General features: G+C 39.0%; 1 protein-coding gene across 2 annotated transcripts in view; it reads left to right on the top strand.

The window, feature by feature from the left end:
* CMAS (cytidine monophosphate N-acetylneuraminic acid synthetase) overlaps nucleotides 1–19,510 on the top strand; it is a 433,399-nt gene that overhangs the window by 92,539 nt on the left and 321,350 nt on the right. For both annotated transcript variants that reach the window (XM_044087790.1, XM_044087791.1), the window contains exon 2: nucleotides 6,697–6,839. In XM_044087790.1, coding sequence (XP_043943725.1) covers nucleotides 6,697–6,839 — 143 coding nt within the window. The remainder of the gene's footprint in view (nucleotides 1–6,696; nucleotides 6,840–19,510) is intronic.

Here is a 19,510-nt window from a genome sequence, read left to right as displayed (position 1 = left end):
AACTATACAAGCAAAAGATATTTATGTTGCCAAATACAGACTAGGATAGATTTAATTGTATACAAGCTTATCAGCGAACTTGTTGTTCCCTGAGATTCTTTGGTAATTTCAGTTGTAGTTGCAGCATCTCTGAGCACTAGGTTAACTATATTTTCAAAGAAATAGTCATTTTTGTTATGTCAGTATTAAGTACCACGTGGGTGTTAAACTCCTAGTAACATATATACCACCTCGGTTATCCCCTTAAGAGATCACTTGCCTAGTAGAACTAACCCAGCCAACAAAGGATGGATGGATAGATAGGTAGATAGCTAGATAGATAGATAGCTAGATAGATAGATAGATAGATAGATAGATAGAGGATAGATAGATAGATAGATAGATAGATAGATAGATAGATAGATAATCTTACCTTCTGCAGTTTCCATTTGTCTGTCGTTTTTCAGTCCAATTAACTTGTCTTATGTTTGCATTGTTTACTCTTTCCCATTTTAGTTCTGCGTTTTCTTAATCCTTTTATTTTATTGTTTTTCTCTATTCTCTTTCTCTTCTACCAAAGTGATGTTTTGTTTCTTAACCTTGCTGACCAGTTTTGTTCATTTCTGTATGATGACTTTGTCCCCTTCCACATATATATTCTTTTTATTTATTTATTTTTTTTTGCGTTTGTCATCTCTGTTTCATCTGTTTGACGTCTGCTCATATTTTCTTCGCTTTATGTGTACATTTTCTTCCTTCTAGTGTGGTCTCCTCTAAAACACTTAAGTGGAGACCCCAAAAAGTTGAGCATGATGGTATTTGCCTCAAGTCAAAAACTACAACATATCCCCCAGCTCAAAACAACAATGACATCCTTCTTCCTACTGTCATGGAGCAAAGTTATCTAGGACTTGCTTCAGATTCTACCCTTTTCTTTACAAAGCATACTAACAGCATAATTTTAGTCTTGTTGACTATGTTATAAGATTTCACACCTTCTCTAACCAACAGCACTATTGCCATAAATATTTTTCTCCTAGTTAAGGTTCAGAAGCTGGTCAACATTAATGACCACTAATGTTTTACCTTGTGTACTGGAAAAACCACCAGTTCCTGAGTTGTGAAAACTGCTGAAACATCTGTTGCACGGGCATTTACTCCTGTAGTTCACAACTTGGCTTCTCCACTTCCAGTAGTTCTTAATACTTTTGTGTATGGGTGTGTGTTTATGTAGATTGGTTAAGATGTAATAATCTTCCTAAAAGCCAAGCTTGAGGAGAATGTGCATGGACAAACGGACACTTTTTTTCTATGTGGGTTGTCACCAAGGACCTGGATTCCATTTTCTGCTCCTCGACAATTTTGCAAATATCCGATACTAGCTTGAATTATTCCTGTAGTGAAGTACAGTAGGCTGCCATTTTATGCTTTCACTAAGAGAAAGATTGCATTTTCTTAGCGTCGTTCAGGGTTTCCAAAACGTTTCTCTGCTGAGAGATCTGGTATCTTCTTGTGATTTGGATTTCATTGTAAAAATTGATTTAGACTTCATTTTAACTGGAATCTATTATGGAGTAAAATACCTTATGTGGAACATGCTAAATTAATCTTGAAGGATTTCTGATGAACCACATTATACAGTCTTTCAGCATTACCAGAGTTTCTCTTATAACCAATCTTTTGTTTATCCTTTTTTTTCTTTTATAGTCATTTTTTTGTTTAGCAGTCTAAGTATTTCATCAGGTAGCAAACTTGCTTTTGGTGTAAATGGCTGCTGGTTCTATTCCCACACCTGGTAGTTGGATTCATTATTCTAGTATGAACACTTCACTGAGGCATAAGGGAGGTGCTGCCAGGATGAGATGCTAAACTGAGGTTCCATCTGGATGAGTTGGTGGTAGCTTAAGTAGTTGTAAAAGAGCCCATGGCACCTATCAAAAAAATAGGCAAACTTCTGCAGTGCCCAGGCCAAACTTTCCCTAGTCAGTATGAATACCTCTTCAGGTCTCCCTTGAGAGGAGGCCATTGGCCTAGTGGGACTAACTCTGTCAACAAAGTGTTGTTGTTGTGTCTTTCGGCTTTGCCCTGGTTAGGGGTCGCCACAATGGAACTCCGGTCCGCTAATGATTGGTAGTTGATTTTTATGTGCCGAGTTACCAGCCCTGATACACAACCTTCAATGAAGGTACGCCCATTCACGCATGTCTCCACGCAGAAGACGCTCTAGCTGAGAATCGAACCAGACAGTGTCTTACTGTGAGGCGACAACGCTACCGCAGCACCACCACCGCGGTCTGTCAACAAAGTGTAAATAAGTAAATAATAAATTATGCCCAAAGTTGCAGATTAGTCAGGTTTAGACCACTGCATAGCGGTGCTTCTTTTTTTCCAGGTTACTCTAATCATGGGGAGTATTTGCTATACTGCATGGATCTTCATTGCCAGCCACCAGCTGATGTGGACAGAACTAACATTTTCCATTAAATCTCTGGCCTACAGAATTTCCAAACATATTCTTGCAGATGACTGTATAATTATACAGCATTTTTCTGTATTAAGCATAACATGTCATTGCCAGAAGTTACCAAAACTCACTCTAGTAGAACTGTAACTACCTTGGTAGCCTGTTACAAAACGTGCATCCTTTAATGATGCCTGTTCTGTGACTGCATGGTATTCCTTGAATATCTTGGCAGAATGTTATAATCTAGATCTCATTTCCATATACATATCTGGTTTGGAAGCTATATTATAAGCTGAATCTTATTTCCAGGTACAGATCTGGTTTGGATTCTATTGTTATCAAGGGTTTAGTATGACTTGATAGAAATGCAGTTGACTGAAACTCAAATGGTTGAAAAATTGACTGAAAACCCAGCTGACTGAAACCTCATTTCACTGAATCACAAATGATAGATAAGTCTAGAAATGTAGGTAGTATGTGATGGTGTCGTTTCTGAGGATATGATTTGTTAGGAAAGGAAGTCTAGAAGGTTATGTGTGGATTGGCAGTGCTCCTGTCATGTTGCTCCCCCAAATTTATAGATGTTTGTGTACCTGCACCAGCTCCAATTCACTGTGCATGGTGCATTTTCTTTTCTCCAAGGTTGTGCAGCCATACAGTTACTATATGATTTAGGGAGGGGTGTAGGGCGATTTCCCTCTACAAAAAAAAAAAAAAAAAAAACCTTATTTTATGCTTTATTGTGTTTATGTAGAGGGTTTTCTTTGGTTTGTGATTCAGTTGAATGGGATTTCAGTCAAATTTTTTCAACCAGTTCTATCGAGTGGTAATACGCTGTCTTCAAGGGTATGTTCTTCTTACTTCTCCCCAGTAAGAAGACCTGGCATGGCTAATTTTTGATCTGGAGAGGATGGGCAGTTTTGTCCATTGTAGGACATGGAGGCACTGAGTAGCCCAGAAAACTTTGCATTGCTAAGTGGCCCTTGTGCCTGTGGCCTTAGTTTTATGAGTTACACTGACTGGACCCAGTTTTACCGATCTTACATTATGGTAAGTGCTTAAGTTTCATTTTTAGGTTTGAGTCCTGTTACCAGGGTTTAGGGAGTCAGGTCTAGTACTGCTGGACCTAAAACTTCTGATTTTATGGCAAATAGTTTCTTCAACAACAGCTATGGCACATGAATTATTATGCTGTCTATCCGTGGTACTGTGTCTTTTGGCCTGTTATAACATTCCTGTGATAGGATAGATGGCTCTTTTGTTTTTTGCTGTCTACCCACAAAGTACTTTTTAAGATTTTGTCATCCTTTAATTCAACCCATTGAAAAAGCCCCACAGATTAGTGGCCGGACTAAGGGTCTTGAGTCTCTAGTTGATTCACCTGTTGATTTTGAGGAGGGTGTACATTTTATGGCCAGTTTCTTTATTGGTAGTGTCTGGCCCTGATACTGAGGCTTTTTAAAGATCATGTTTAAACTGACAAAATCAGTTTAAAGGATCTTAGGAGATTACTAGACTATGGACTCGGAGGTCATTTTAACCTAGCCATTTCATCCCAATGTAATACCATAGAAATGCTAGTGAATACCCAAGATTGCATTTAATGACTGCCCATGTCCAGTAGGGTTGTGGACTCTGTCTCCAGTAAAAATGTACAGTGCCTCATCCATTTGTCCAGGTTCCTCTTCAGCAGTGTCATAGAGGTGCTCTGTTTCACATGAATTGGTATCCTGTTCCAAAGATACGGCAGTTGCTGGGTGATAAATCTGTCCCTCCAGCATGTCCTGTTTAAGTCGCAGGCCATATTTAGGTCCCTGGAATGGGTAGACCTAGTCCCATTTGATTTATGGATATGTGGCAAGTTCATTAGGTTTGGGTCTTGGATTGCTCTGTAGGCCAGGCATAAGTCTCCCCTAGAAGTCTATATGATATGGAGTATAGTGACAGGGACTTAGTCCGTCTGTGTAAGGCATATGCTGGAGTCCCATGATCTTCTTTGTTAGAAACCTCTGAGGCCTCCAAGTGCTGTAGGTGCTTAGTATGGTACATAGCAAACAGGGTGTTATACTCCGTTATGGGCCAGATAAGTGCAGAGTATAGGGGGTTATAACTTCTTTTGCTCTTGAGGCGATGCGTTTACTAATGGTGTGTGCCACGTAGAAAGCTTTCTTTACTACAGTAGACACGTGGTGGTCGAAGTTAAGGTCACAGTCAGTATGTGATCCCAGGTCCCTTTATGGGTACCTAGGGTATTGTTGTTGATTTGGTAGTGTGAGGGGACATTGTTCCAAAGGGAATGATGATGCATTTCTTTGCATTCAGTTTGAGACCATGACTAAGACACAAGTCGTTGGTTTGTGTGAGATCCTCCTGGAGTATACTGACATCATTTGGAGATTCAGTGATTGCACTTAGTTTGCAGTCATCTGCAAACTTGATCAGCCACAACCTCTTAGTTTTGACTGAACATCTGAGAAGTATATACCAAATAGTAATTTACATTAGAAAGTATTTGCATGCATCCTTATGTGTGCAACCAGCCTCTTTTTTTTGTAAAAATAAAAGTTGGTTTTAAGCCACTGTTTTAGAAAAATATGTTTGAAAAAAGCTTCAGAACATGGGAGTCTAACATACTTCTGCCGTATTTACAGCAGAATATTAATATGCCAGCAGGGGACATTTACGTCACTATGGGGGCCGGGTTTAATTAAAATGAGTAAAAGTACTGCAGACTTGTGAAATAAATATTTAATTGTCAGACTGTTAAATTAATAGTTTAGCAAAAAATCTTCATGCCATAAGTATAGCAGAAATGCGTTAGACTTCCATGTTCAGAGGCTTTTTTTAAACCATATTTTTCTGAAACAGTGGCTTGAAACCATCTATTATTTTTTACAAAAAAAGTGATTACATGCACAAGGATGCATATGCGCATACTTTGTAATGTAAAAATATAAGATGATTTTGCCACTTAAAACATGATCTTTAAGCCTTTTAGACCTTAATTACAGCAAGGCAGAGAGTCCCCTTGCTTTCTGCAGTTTGCCCACCATGCCCTTCTCTAAGTGGGCTTCTTTATTCCCCTGGTTCACCTCCTTTCCCGCCAACACAAAGAAACCCTGCAGGCCTAATACCCAAGATTAAGTATATTCACTGTCCAGTTCATACTCATGTGAATGACGTGGCTGAGGAGTAGGGGTGAAAATTCTTTTGAATTAATCAGCTGCACAGGTGGTTGGTCATTTGGCCCCATTATGTCCCTTTAGTGCAGATAACAGAGAGCCTGTGGGTCCTCCCAACAGTCTTTATGGATGGACTTCCCCAACTCTGTTGATCTACAAGTGACAGTAGGATTGATTGGGAGAACCTGGATATAGTAGTTCCTGTGACTAAGGCTAAATGAATTTTCTGATCCCCTAGAAATTCTGTGTTGAAGCATCAAAACCAGATATCATGAGTTCCACAATGTCCTTTAAGAAAATTTCTACACATTGAAACCACCCCCACCCCAGCTCATCTTCTAAACAGTCTTAGGGGTCATGGATATGTTTGGGAAGTGGGTTCCCCACTTTGCCTGTGCCTGTGCTTAGTTATGGCAGCCATTTAGTATATTTTCACCAGGACCTGGCTAATTAAATTCAACAGCTGGAGGGGATGCCATACTGACATTTTAAAAGAGAAGTGGTTGATGCCATGGTACCATTGCCTTGATTATGAGCAGGATCCTAGACAGCATTATCTACAGTGTAGCGAAGAGCTGTCTGAGATATAGGATCCAGCAGTGCAATCCCCCAGAAAGCTTAGCTCATGCGTACGCATTTCACAAATTAAACTAAAGTCACTTTTTAATTCTCCTTATTTTTGACCCTCACTTGTTCGGGAATGAAATCCTGAATATTTGGGGTTGTCACAAGTCAGCATGGCAAAATCTTTTGTATGTTTAAAATGGTTAATTGGGATAGCCATTAAGCACAACATTGTATTTTTTTATTGTATCGGGAAAAATAGCAGAAGGCATATTAACGTAATTGAAAACAAGTTATCAGAAAATGGTTGGATGGATGGATTTTGAAACAACTTTGACATTAAAACACCAAGAGGAGTAACTAAGCATAAATAGATATGCAAGATAGCAATGAACAACAGTGTTGTGCTGTGGTTGTGGAATCCTTTAAACGTCTCTATCAAGAGCTGTTCAAAATCAGTTATTTTTATTTTTGTAATGGTTGTTCCCATATTTTTGGTCTCAACAGTGTATGGGTGTCAACAGATCATTCTGAGATTGCAAAAGTAGCTGAAAATTTTGGAGCGTCTGTCCATTATAGGAGTCCTGAAGTTTCAACGGATAATGCAAGTTCTTTGGAAACCATTCAAGAATTTTTGAGAAAACATCCAGGTACATTACCGTAATCTATTTTAAACAAGCTAACACACTGCAGTACCACATATGTTTTTATTTATGTAATAAGTGTTTCTGTTGCATCACACTTTTTATTTGTAATGAATTTAGCAGAATAAGTAAACTGGAGTTTTTGACACTTTTCAGACGTGGACAGTACCACAGGCAAAGATGAATGCAGTGTACAGATAGTTTTGAGTAGCCAGTCAACCAGTATGCTTCAGTATGTTTTTGTAGATGAGAGGAAACCAGAGTATCTGGAGAAAAGTCATGCAAATGTACTGAGAATATGCAAACTCCACACAGATGGTGACTTGACATCAGGACTGAACCCCAATCCTTTTTCATGTTAAAGCAGATACCTTAACCACTGAGCTACAAGTTCAGTAATTTTTGTGTTAACAGGTGACATGACTAGGGTGGTAAATATAAAAAGTACTATTGCTACCATCACATTGCTAAAATCAGAAAGAATCAGTCCTGCAATAGCAAACACTGTCTGGTACACAGCAAACTACCATTACTGCTAAACTGCCAAACAGGCATGACTTGGCAAAGCTTACTCAGACCTTGCTATAGACTGCTGTTAGGGGACAAATTAGTTTTGTTTGTTTTTGCTTTCTTGTAATTTGTATTTCTTCATTGCCTTCTTTCATTTTTGTACATACCAGTGTATTTTCTTTACACTGTGTTTTACTAGTATTCTGCTTTCAATTGCATATTTAAACTAGGAAAGAGACCAGAGCTGTGTCTGTTGCGAGTCACACAGATATTAGAACACATAAATTAAGTTAAGTAATTGAACTCCATGTGCTTGGCAGTGCCCTGTACAGATGCAGTCACTTTGGATTGACGTCGTTCTTGTAAAAGCACTCTTGAAATTTCACCAATACCGAGTTGCACACAGGGCAACTATTTTGCAGTGAAAAGTACTGTCCCCAGAGCTGCTAAATCAGATACTCCTGACATTACTTTATATTCTCACTGCAACTGTCTAATCAATGAAAAAGGGCCTGTTGTCATGGATAAGAACTTTCCCACTATCCCTGTTACCACCTTGGTGAATATGGGCATCTTGAGGCAATGTACAAATTACCTCATGTTTACTGGCAGCCAGCTAATTCTCAAACAAATTGTTAAGGTATGTGAGAGGTGTATTTACTCAATGTCACTGGAGGCAAAGCTCTCACATAAAAACACTTCTAATGTCAATCAGGTTGTCAGTACACACTCTTTACCCATCACACACAGTTCAAAGCAGACACATAGAACCCATGTGCTAAGGCACTTAAATGTAACCTTCCTAAACCTTAAAGACTTCCTAGACGAAGTGCACATCATATGCCCTCAGCAGACTTGAATGCACTCTTTCAAAACAGCACCCACATCAATGCATACAGCCACATCTGATGGAGCCTCTAGTTTTAAGCCCATAAGGTAAGCTACCACAATCCAACATTCTGGGCATTGTCAACTCCATTATGAGATACACTGATGTCCATTTCAGTAGAGGAGAAAGTCATTGTCAGTTGCTTATCAGAGGCTAGGTTCTGCCACATTATGCACTCACTCAGGTCATTGGATCACAGGTAACAGTATGACCCAGTGGGTGTAAATCACCTGAGATGTGCCTCCCTAAACTATATGAAGAAAGACATTATGGAGCTCTTGGAATATGTGTCTGAGACTGATATTAGACTAGCACTGAGATGCATTTTACCTTCTCCTAGGATGATGCTACAGCACGAACAGAGGATGACTGAATTTAATAACTGCCTTAGTTTCTGGTGTCATTCTAAGGGGGATGCAATATTTGTCAGCATGGAAGGAGATGGTCAACAGACCATGCTGCTTTGCCAGAGATTGCTTGCAGTTCACTCCTGTAGGCCTTCAAATACTGGCTAAAAAATTGTCTTCCCTCTTAGTGCCTTTTCAAGGCAATGACAAACTGAAAGTACTTCTGACATAGCAAATCAAAACCAAGAAAATCTAAAGGTGTTATTGCTCAATGTTAAGAGTGTAAACAAGAAGTTATACCCCTGCAAGCTTTCCTCGTCCTAGAGAACGCTGATGTGTGCAGTCACTGAGACATGGTTTAAAATAACGGAGAGCACACTGGCAGTAAGAGTATAATGCCTTCCACACATTTAGACCAGCTGCTACACAGGCAGGGACTAAAGGTGGAGGTGTCTCAATTTATATCAAAAATAATTATACCTCAAGGTTGGTCAAACAGGATGATGCACTTGAGCTTCTCTATGTTCAAATCACCATAGGCAACATTCCATACCACTTCCTTGCAAACTATAGGTCCACTGTATGGCCCAGGAAACCCATAACATGAAGTTAAGCTTACTGGAAACACTCGCCATCCAACCCAGTACCAAATTCTTGGGCGACATTAATTACTACACTATTAACTGGGAATCGTATATGACACCAGATGTGCAGGCATAGAAATTCCTGGATTTTGTAAGCAAAAAATCCTTGGACCAGATTGTCGGTATGCCGACCGGGGGTTAAACATACTGGATCTGGTCCTCACTAATATGGGACTGTGCTGCACACCCCTTAGAGTAATGTCTTCTCTGGTAAGGTAAGACCACATAATCTCCTGTGAAGTAAAAATAAAACCTGGAACCCCAGCTAACCCTAAAATGTTCAGAAACTACTCTAAAGCTAACTTCCTACTATTAAGTGATGATCTTGCAAATTTCAAGCCCCCCATAAACCATGAGAATACTGCTGCCTGTGTGGAGCTGTTCATAAAAACCCTATACAAACATGTTAATAGTTGCACAGAGGCAGCTATACCCTTCAGGAAGAAGTAAAGAACTAACTCAAAAAAAAAATTATTAACTAGCCACCCTGGTGGAATCACAATATCAATAGGCTGTATAACAGAAGGAACAAATCTTGGCAAAAATCAAGAGGTGTAGCACCCAGCAGAATAAAAGTACTCTCATCAAACTTAAACAACTCAATAGGCAAATAAAGTCTACCAAAGCCAAATTTGAGGTAAATTTGATCTCCCAGGCCAAGGACAGCCACAAGCATTCTTTAGCAGCCACCTATACTGAGACAAAAAAATATAGCAAACCTATTGGCAGATTCTGCTCTAACTTTAACCCTCTTTCCCCCTCAACCTCTCCTCAGGAAATACGATCAAATTTAACTTACCCAGACAATATCCAGTATGCCTTCGGAATATCATGAAACATGACCTATTAGGCCCTATAGAATTTCTATTTAACTGTAGCCTACAGACAGGCTCTGTGCCCCAAGAATGGAGAACAGCAACAGTCATCACTCTGCACAAAGATGGAGCATCTACATACCCTAGAAACTAAAGACCCTCATGTCTCCGTAATCATACAGTATATGCATAGCCATGGAAAAAATTATCATGGAAATGAGCAACATGACATAGGAAACCTCCAAACACTGGACCCAACCCAGTCTGGTTTTGTCAAGGGTAAGTCATATCAACTCAACCTGATGGACTTTGAGAAGGTCACCAAAGCAATGGATGATGGCATAGCAGTTGACACTACCTACCTTCAATTGGCCAAGGTATTTGACACAATACCCCATAATGAGGCATTGACAGACACAAGAGGTTGGGTATAAATCCTTATGTCACCCAGTGGATAGCCAGATGACTTGCAGACAAGACCCAGGAAGATAGAATTGAAGTGTCCACCTCTACAAAAAGGCCAGTCATAAGCAGGGTCCCTCTGGGATTGGTCCTGGGACATCACCTTTTTTGGCATTTACTTCTCTGAAGTCGAGACTAATGTCAAGAGCTTTTGGCTGACCAAATGTACATACTGTTGCAAATTAGGAGTAGTCCTAGAATCCCGCACCAACATTGATGTTCTCCCGGAAGTGCTGATACAGACCAATAACTTGTGCTGGAGTCATGGACTAAAACTAAATGCCAAGAAATGCATAATAGTATCCTTCAAGAAGTCATCCACCCCTGGGAGCTATCATATTAACAACACACTCCTAAGAGTCGACCCAGTAGTCAAGGACTTGGGGACGCACACAGGCAGTAATCTATCCTTTGACCATCACATGTCTGCAGTAGTGAGGAAATCATTCTATAGTATGTATTTATTTATTTGACATTTGCTTGCTGGGATAGTCTGACTGGGCAGAAGCCCATTTTCACTGGAGGCCTGGGAAGAAAAGCTCCATTTACATGTGAAAAAACAGACAATATGAAAAATATGACATGAACAAGTTGGTACAAAGTAAAAGTTGTCAAAAATACAAATTACTATATATTATACATAGAAATAGTTAAAGATGCATTAATTTAATATAAAGGTATTTACTTGGAGAAGGTACTAAGGGTATGCTAGGACTGTAGTGAATTTGAGCAGAAATACAAAGTAATATACAGGTCCAGGAGGAATAACTACGAATGAGAATAGTTGAGTACGGTAGAAGGTTAAGAGATAGGTGGATATGCTTTTGAGAGAGAGAGTAGGTGAGATGAGAAGAAATACATTTGATGGAAATTATAAGTATGTACTGAGATTACAAAAAGGTAAAGGAGAGGTGTGGAGAAGGTATGGCATCTAGGTCCAAGGAAATCATTGTTTCACTGTATTCAGCATTCATCAGACCTATCCTTGAGTACAGTGCCACTTTGGTATGTACCTAACCAGGCACATCCTACAATTGGAATGTTTACAGAGGTTCCTCACTAAAAGAATACAGAACATAAGTAACATGTCCTCTGCAGACCGCCTCAAAGCCCTATCCCTGTATTTTGTCTCCTACAGGCTATTGAGGGGAGATGCATGCCTGGCATACAAGGCATTGCCTCACCCCACCCTGATGGACTTCTTGCATATCTGCAAAATAAACAGCAGCAGAATTACCTATTCTAAAGACTTAATCCTTGCTGGAGAGACAGGTAAGTATCCCAGAGATTACCCCTTTTCTGGAACAGGCTCACCATCCAAGCATACTACCCAAACCCAATTCATTTGTAACTTGGACAATTGAATGGGGAACGGGAAATTAATTTATTGTTTGGCACCCATGTCTCAAAACCTAGCCTGTAAATGGTTTGTCTCCCAGGCCCCTGGTTGTAAATGTTTCATCTCCCAGGTCAATGATTACACTTATCAAGGGTACCAGAACTTCTCAGAGATTTGGAATGCATGGCTAGGCATAAAAAGGCCCTAGTGATCATCAGCGTGTCTATATTATAAAGCCGAAAGCTCTAAAGAGCGAATACAAGTACATTGACACATAAAGAGCGAAATACAAAAAGAGCAAAACACGTCTTTAGCGAAAATCAGAACACCGAACGTATTTCTTTAAACAACAGCGCCATGCAGGTATCCGTAAATTAACTAAGTAAAACTAAAATAATACACTTTTGCAGGGGGGCAGGCCCCCTACAACTCCCATGTGGGGGGCTCTGCACCCCACCCCCCTACTTAAATATACCAACTCTGAGACCGCACTACAGTGGGGAAAAGTATATATTTCCTTACCCCCAATATTGTGCTGCTGGCCAAACAAGTACATTCGATGTTCTGATTTTCGCTAAATACGTGTTTCACTGTTTTTGTACTTCGCTCTTTATGTGTCGATGTACTTCTATTCGCTCTCTAGAACTTTCAGCTTTATAATATAGACCCCTCGTCAGCCTAGTACACACCTATGAACCTGTTAAGTACTGCAGTGGAAAGAAATTCTTTAATTTTCTGGCCACATTTGAAAGGCTTTATAATAAACACGTTCTTAATTTAAGCAATGTTTTTGCAGAATATATCTATGGTAGCAGAGATGCACATGTTGTACTAAGTCATGTTGAAAAATATGTCCTGTGATCTATACTCTTATGACTCATTAAGGTTGAATAAAAAAAGATGATGGCAGTTGTAGTGTTCCCTAAACAACAAATAACTTCCCTTGCTGACACAGTGCATAAAATCAGCTTGTTTTTATTGAGTTAGTTGAACGTCTGTCTTATGACATTAATTCTTTTAGTATTTTATGTCGAACTCAAATCTTAAAACATATTACACACTATCACTATGTTTGCTTCAACCTTACAATCCTTAAATTCATTTGCTGTCAGTTATCTGCCATCTCACTCTTTATTGTGAAAAACTGTGGGTTTGAATTCAGAATTTATTTTGGAGCTTAATTTTGAAGAGAGCGTATTGGAATTAACATTTACTTCAGCAAAGATGTTTGAAATCATATAACTCTTGTTGTTGTTGTGTTTTTCGTCTTTTCCCGGTTAGGGGTTGCCACAGCAGAACTCTGGTCCGCTAATGGTTGGCAGTAGATTTTTACATACCAAGTTGCCAGCTCTGACGCACAACCTTCAACGAAGGTACGCCCATTCATGCACGTCTCCACACAGAAGACGCTTTAGCTGAGAATCGAACGGCACAACGTCTTACTGTGAGGTGACAACGCTACTGCAGCACCACCACCGCAGTATCATATAACTCTTGTAAATATACATATATATATATATATATATATATATATATACACACATAGTAACTTCGTTGAAGGTTGTGCGTCAGGGCTGGCAACTCGGCACGTAAAAATCTACTGCCAATCATTAGCGGACCGGAGGTGTGTGTGTGTGTGTGTGTGTGTGTGTGTGTGTGTGTGTGTGTGTGTGTGTGTGTGTGTGATAAATGTTAGTAATTATGCATTGAAATAGAATAATATTTTCAGTAAATAAAGATATACTTTAACGTAAGGAAGCATAATAGCATGCATTGTAATTTCTCTAAGTTTATACTGTATTAGAATGGAAGAACTAAATAGTTACAATGTAGATTATTGCTGCTTGACTCACTTTATGGAGAAGAGATCAGAAGCTTTCCATTTGCTAATAACAGCACTGAATGTATAAATGTATGTACCGAGGGCTAATGGTTGTGAGTAAGTTAAGTAGTCGAGCTAACCATAACCCAGAAGGTGGAGTTTCATCAAGAATACTGCTTCAGATTGCTCTCATAATCTGCTTGTCCACTTGGCAGAAATTTTCACCCATCAGTTTTCTGCACTTGCTCTCCTTGACTACATCATCCACCAGATGTGAATATTCTTCCCTTTTTCTCCAGTTCTTTCCTGAAACTCCGCTAGAAAAAAAAAGCTTAAATCTGACTTTCTTCATATGCAATATTTATTCTACCATGTAGTTTTTGACTTTATAAACCTGGCTTCTCTTTCCCCCCAACCCCACCCCTACTCCAGACCCTAACTAATCATTGGTCAGATTGCCAGCTAGTGCTGCCCTGCACCTTGTTGGCAGTCTCAGACAGTGGGGGTGGTAGGGCAATTGACTGAGTCCAGCTTTTATTTGCATTGTCCAGGCCTAACCTTAACCTCTTTAACTGGTATAATACCTGGTCACTTAGTACCATTTTTTTTGTAGAAAGTGACTCTTATTGCTCAGAGCAACATACTTTCTAGATATTTGTACAAAATATATATATATTACAATATGCCTCATTAAGTGATTTGACAGTGGCCCAGTAATATTGTGATATCCCACCTTTTCACAGTTTAAAAATAAAACCAGTCAAGTCTGCAGTCATTAGTCCCTTATAATTTGCATTATTTGATACTTGTAAAGTTTTTCATATTTATCACTGATGCAGTAGCCTTAGTTATGTGGGTTATATCCTGCTAAGGATATAACAGCTGGCCAGCTTTCAAAGCTTCAGGGCACCTTCCACATGCCCACACTGTCAAGCAGCTGAGTTGAGTAAAAGGCAAGATCGGGCATGAAGCCATTCAGTGCTTTTCTGTCACTTAAGAGTACGCTCCTCTGAGGCATTTGGGGAGTGAGGGTGGACATGTGCTTGCTTTAGATGGGCAGATAAGTTCCCTTTTGGGAAAAACTTTCTTTTTTCTTAATTTTGCTGATTTATCACTTTCCTGTTCAGGAAAGTTTTTTTTAAAGCTAGAAATTTTGTGTTTTAATAGATTGCCTTGAGACTGTAACATACTTTTAAACAGAGTACCCGTTGCCTCATGTACATTGACAACCCACTTATTCTTAGTAAAATAGATGCAGTATGCAAGAGGTGTAAATGCGCTTCAACATTGGAGGCAAAACTCTCTCATACAACCAAAACTCAGCCATCAAGGAAACACTCCATTAAAACACCACCCATAGCTGCACATGGTAACACTGTATTCAGTGCCTCCACTGCTAAGACCTTAAGGCAAACAAGCACACAGCCAAATTGTTGATTCTGTAGTGAGGCACACCAATGCCACCCTCACCAGACTGACTAAGGTGAGAGTCACAGCTGGCTGCCTTTCTGGGGGCTAGGATCCGTCAAGTCACACAGGCACTCAGGTTATTGAACCACAGGTACCAGTAGGACTCTGTCATAGTCCACGTGGATGTTAATGACCTGAGATGTACTTCCCTTGACTGCATGAAATAAGACATGATCGAGCTTTCTGATTATGTGTCTCAAGAAGGTATGAGCCTAGCACTGATCAGCGTACTACCTTCTGCAAGGATGATGCCATGTTACCAACAGAAAATGATTGATTTTAACAATTGGCTTAGCTTCTAGTGTCAGCCAATGGGGGTAAAATATTTGACAGCCTGAGAAAACATGGATGACAGACCATGCTGCTTTGCCAGATATGGTTTGCATGTATCCCGTCTAGGCTTTCAGATACTGGCAAAGACCTTTTCCACCCCTATAGTGCCTTTTTTAGACCGTGCCAGACTGTTAAACCTACCGACTTTGAACCTATGAAGGAGTATCTGAAGGTGGTACTGCTTACTGCTAGAAGCCTTTAACGAGAACCTCCACTCCCTGCAAGCCTTCCTCTCCCTGGAGAGTGTAGACATCTGTATAGCAATGGAGTTATGGTTTAAAGTCACTGAGAATCCTCCAGCAGTGCATGGTTATAATGCCTTTCACACCTTTAGACCAGTTAGGGTACAGGAGGGAATAAAGGTGGAGGAGTCTCAGTATATATTAAAATAATCTCACATTCAGACTTGTTAAAGTGTATAACCCACTGGAACTCATACATGTGCAACTCACCAAACAAGGTGTTGTAGCATATCCTTGCAACCTATAGGTCCCCCTCCATGTCCCAGGAAACCCATGTTACCTATCTCAGTGTACTAGACTCCCTCACTGTTCAACCCAATATGATATTTGGGGGGATCTCAGCTACCCCTCTATAGACTGGGAATCCAACACCACTTCTAATGCACAAGCCTATTCCTCCTCTTTCAAGTTTCTTGGTGACACTAGACTTAAAATATGTTTATCATTATATTCCTGTTCATCCAGACTTAAGGTTTTTCTTAAGGTTTTGTGTGCCTGGGTCACATTATCAGTTCTCTGCTTTACCCTTTGAACTATCCACTGCACCAAGAGTGTTCACAAAGTATCTAGCTCCAGTTACAGCTCATTGGAGTCTACATGGAATCCACATTTTTTTCCATATTTAGGCAACTTGCTTATCTTTGCAGAGTCTTTTTCAAAATGTCAGGAATTTCTTTCCTAAATGAGAGATCTCTTGCACAAGTTGATATTCCAAGAGAACATTCAAAAGTCTTTCTTGACTCCCTCACACAGGATTGTGTTCCTGGGATGTCATCTAGACACCTCAGTTCAAAGAGCTTTTCTTCCACAGGAAAAAATCTATTTCTAAGTTTTTCCAGTCTGACTTCAGTCACTACCAGTGAATACCTCTGAATTTTGGGCCTCATGATATCTGTGATTCTCCTGATACCCCTGGCAAGACTCCACATGAAAAAGATACAGTGGTATCTGAAATCTCTTTGGTCCCAGCATCAACATCCTTTATCTTTTCAGATCCCAGTTCTGGAGTTTGTCAGTATGGAAATCACTTGGTGAAAACAACAGATATCCTTAAATCAAGGTCTCCCATTCTCCCTCCCTGCTCCAAAGCAATCAGTCATCATAGATGCTTCAGACTTTGCTTTGGGAGAAGTTTCAGGCGACAGAAAGGTGCAGGGGATGTGGGACACTAAGGACAGACACAAGCACATAAATGTATTTATTTATTTGACATTTGTTTACCAGAATGGTCTGACTGGGTCTTCAGAACCCATTTTCAGCAGAGGCCCTGGGAGAAAAGCTCCACATACATTACAATACAAATACAGTATAAGTCAATACAATACAATTTACATTAAAATACTATACAAAATAAGTTGAAAGAACAAACTATGTTATGTTACAAGATGTTACAATATATACCACACATCTAGACAATTCTATAGAGTTAGAAACATTGTAGACAGTAATAGTCACTCTCACCATACATGATGTAGATAGTGTCCAAAAAATAGTACGTAGGTAGTACAGTGTGTGACATTGACTGCTGTAGTATGTGAAAAATAGAATGTTAGTTTTAGTTAGGAAAATATTAGCCAAAATGTTAGTGATGCAGATATAGATAGTGAGCAAGTTAAGAAGAATAGAAGCAATACAGCCTGAGCAGTAGCTTAAGGATATGGTATAGAAACAGAAAAGGAATTAGAAGAGCCTTAAGTTCTTGCAGTCTGTGAGGGATTGAAATGTGATAGAAGAGGATGATGAGGCTAGTGTGGAAAAACAGGAAGAGCTGAGCATTAGGCAGGCTTTATGCAGGAGCAGAGACATGTATTTTTCAGATGATTTTTTAAAGAGGCTTTGAAATGGGTTAGGCCAGGCATAGACCTGTTGGGTAGAGGTAGTGAATTCCATAGTATAGAGACAGAGTATGAATACAGAGAGTGACCAGGTTTTCTTGTGGGTTTTGAGATAGCTAAGAGATATTTGTGTTCTGATCATAGGGATCGATTTGGTGTGTAAGGTGTGACTAGATTGGATAGCGCAGGGCAAGCAGTAGGCTTGAAAATAAGGTTGTGCAAGCTGGATAGATGAATAAAGGCAAGCTGGTTGGGGAGTTCAAGCCAGTTTAATTCTAGGAATGGTTCACAGTGGTGTACATAATATTTAGAGTTTGTGACAAACTTTGCAACTTTGTTGTAGCACTGTTCCACCTTGCTTAGAATAGAAGTTTGTAAGTTACTTATGATAGGGGCACCATAAAGAAGAGAGGGTAGTAAAAATGTTTTTGCAAGGGTAGTTTTGGTTGCTGCAGTAAGGAAATATTTGTTTCTATATAAGAGTCCCAGTTTTCGATGAGTTTTCTTTATATTTTGCTGTATATGGGGGTCGAATGAAAGTTTATTGTCAATGATAACTCCTAGAAGTTTGGTTTCCTGTACTATTTCTATGACAGTGTTGTCAGAGGCAAGGATGTTAAAATGATCAATGACAGGGGAGGTGTTTTTAGGATGAAAGAGTACTAGTTTTGTCTTATTTGAATTAAGAAAGAGTTGGGCATTTCTTAGTCAGGATTCAACTGCAGTAAAGGACTGTTGAATTTTTGAAAGTAGTTCCGGTAGTGATTGAGCAGTACAGATTATGGTGGAATCATCAGCGTATTGAATAAGGGTCCCAGGGTGAGAGGCAGTGTGAAGGTTGTTTTTAAAAATAAAACCAAAACTGAATAGAAACAGGTAAAATAAAATGAAGGCAAGGAAGCAGTTTAGAAGACACACACACTGGCTTTATTACAGTAATACGTAAGCGCTTTCGGTCAAGCCACTTGCTCAACCTTCATCAGACAAGGTAACGTTGTTTGATATACAGCTTAAATACCAGAATGCTTAAAGCCATAATTAGATAATTGTGAAAATCAACAATTAATTAATAAAACAAACAATGAAGTTTAAAGGGGACTAGCTAAAATAAATAAAAACTTATTAGATACCAAAAATCACAACAACTCAAACAAAGAATAATTTTAACATACAGTACTACCTTAATACTTTCACTGCTGAATTATTGTATACATGTTATTAATAAATAAGTTGATTTAGTACACAAATAAATAATAAATACTAATGATGTTATACTATATTATTTTTACATACTGTGTACATATTTTACGCATTAAAAACAAACTTTTAAGAATTTTTTATAAACATTTAAGTTTTCTTAAAAAATATATATGTAAAATGTGTAATAAATATGAAATAACAAATATTATATATTAGTGCTAGGAGATCTTATAATAATACTATGAGGCAACACTAAGCTACACTTAACATGATTTAATATAAATCAAAATCCAAAAGTAGTAATACTATGAAAATCAATTTAATTTGTTACATGAAGTATATCCAAGTTTTTATATATTGTATATAAATATACCTACAGTTTCAATAATTCTACCTTCTGAGTGCTTTAAGTTTTAAAATGCATCTAATGGATGCCATATCATTAAGTCCTGGTGGAAAATGTGCATCCGTTCTCAATTGCCAAAAAAGCTCCTGTTCTTCCAGATGGAGCTGCCAGGGCCCTCCCCTAATGGTGTTGACTATGATTTGTAAAACACAAAACTTAAAGGTGTGAAAAGGACACTCAAGTACATGCTTGGCAAGTGCATTTGTTGCGTTTTTAAAAATGTTGAAGAGTAGGGATCCTAGGATGGAGCCTTGAGGGACTCCAGTAGGGTTGTGGAGAAAGGGTGAGAGTTCATTGGACCATTTCACTGTTTGTTTACAATCCTTGAGATAGTTCTGAAACCATTTTACTATGTTAAGTGAA

The sequence above is a fragment of the Protopterus annectens genome, chromosome 11.part0 (assembly GCF_019279795.1).
Source record: "Protopterus annectens isolate FY-2018-M chromosome 11.part0, PAN1.0, whole genome shotgun sequence".
Taxonomy (NCBI): domain Eukaryota; kingdom Metazoa; phylum Chordata; order Ceratodontiformes; family Protopteridae; genus Protopterus; species Protopterus annectens.
Note: the sequence above shows the minus strand (reverse complement) of the source record. Positions and strands in the feature narration are given on the sequence as shown.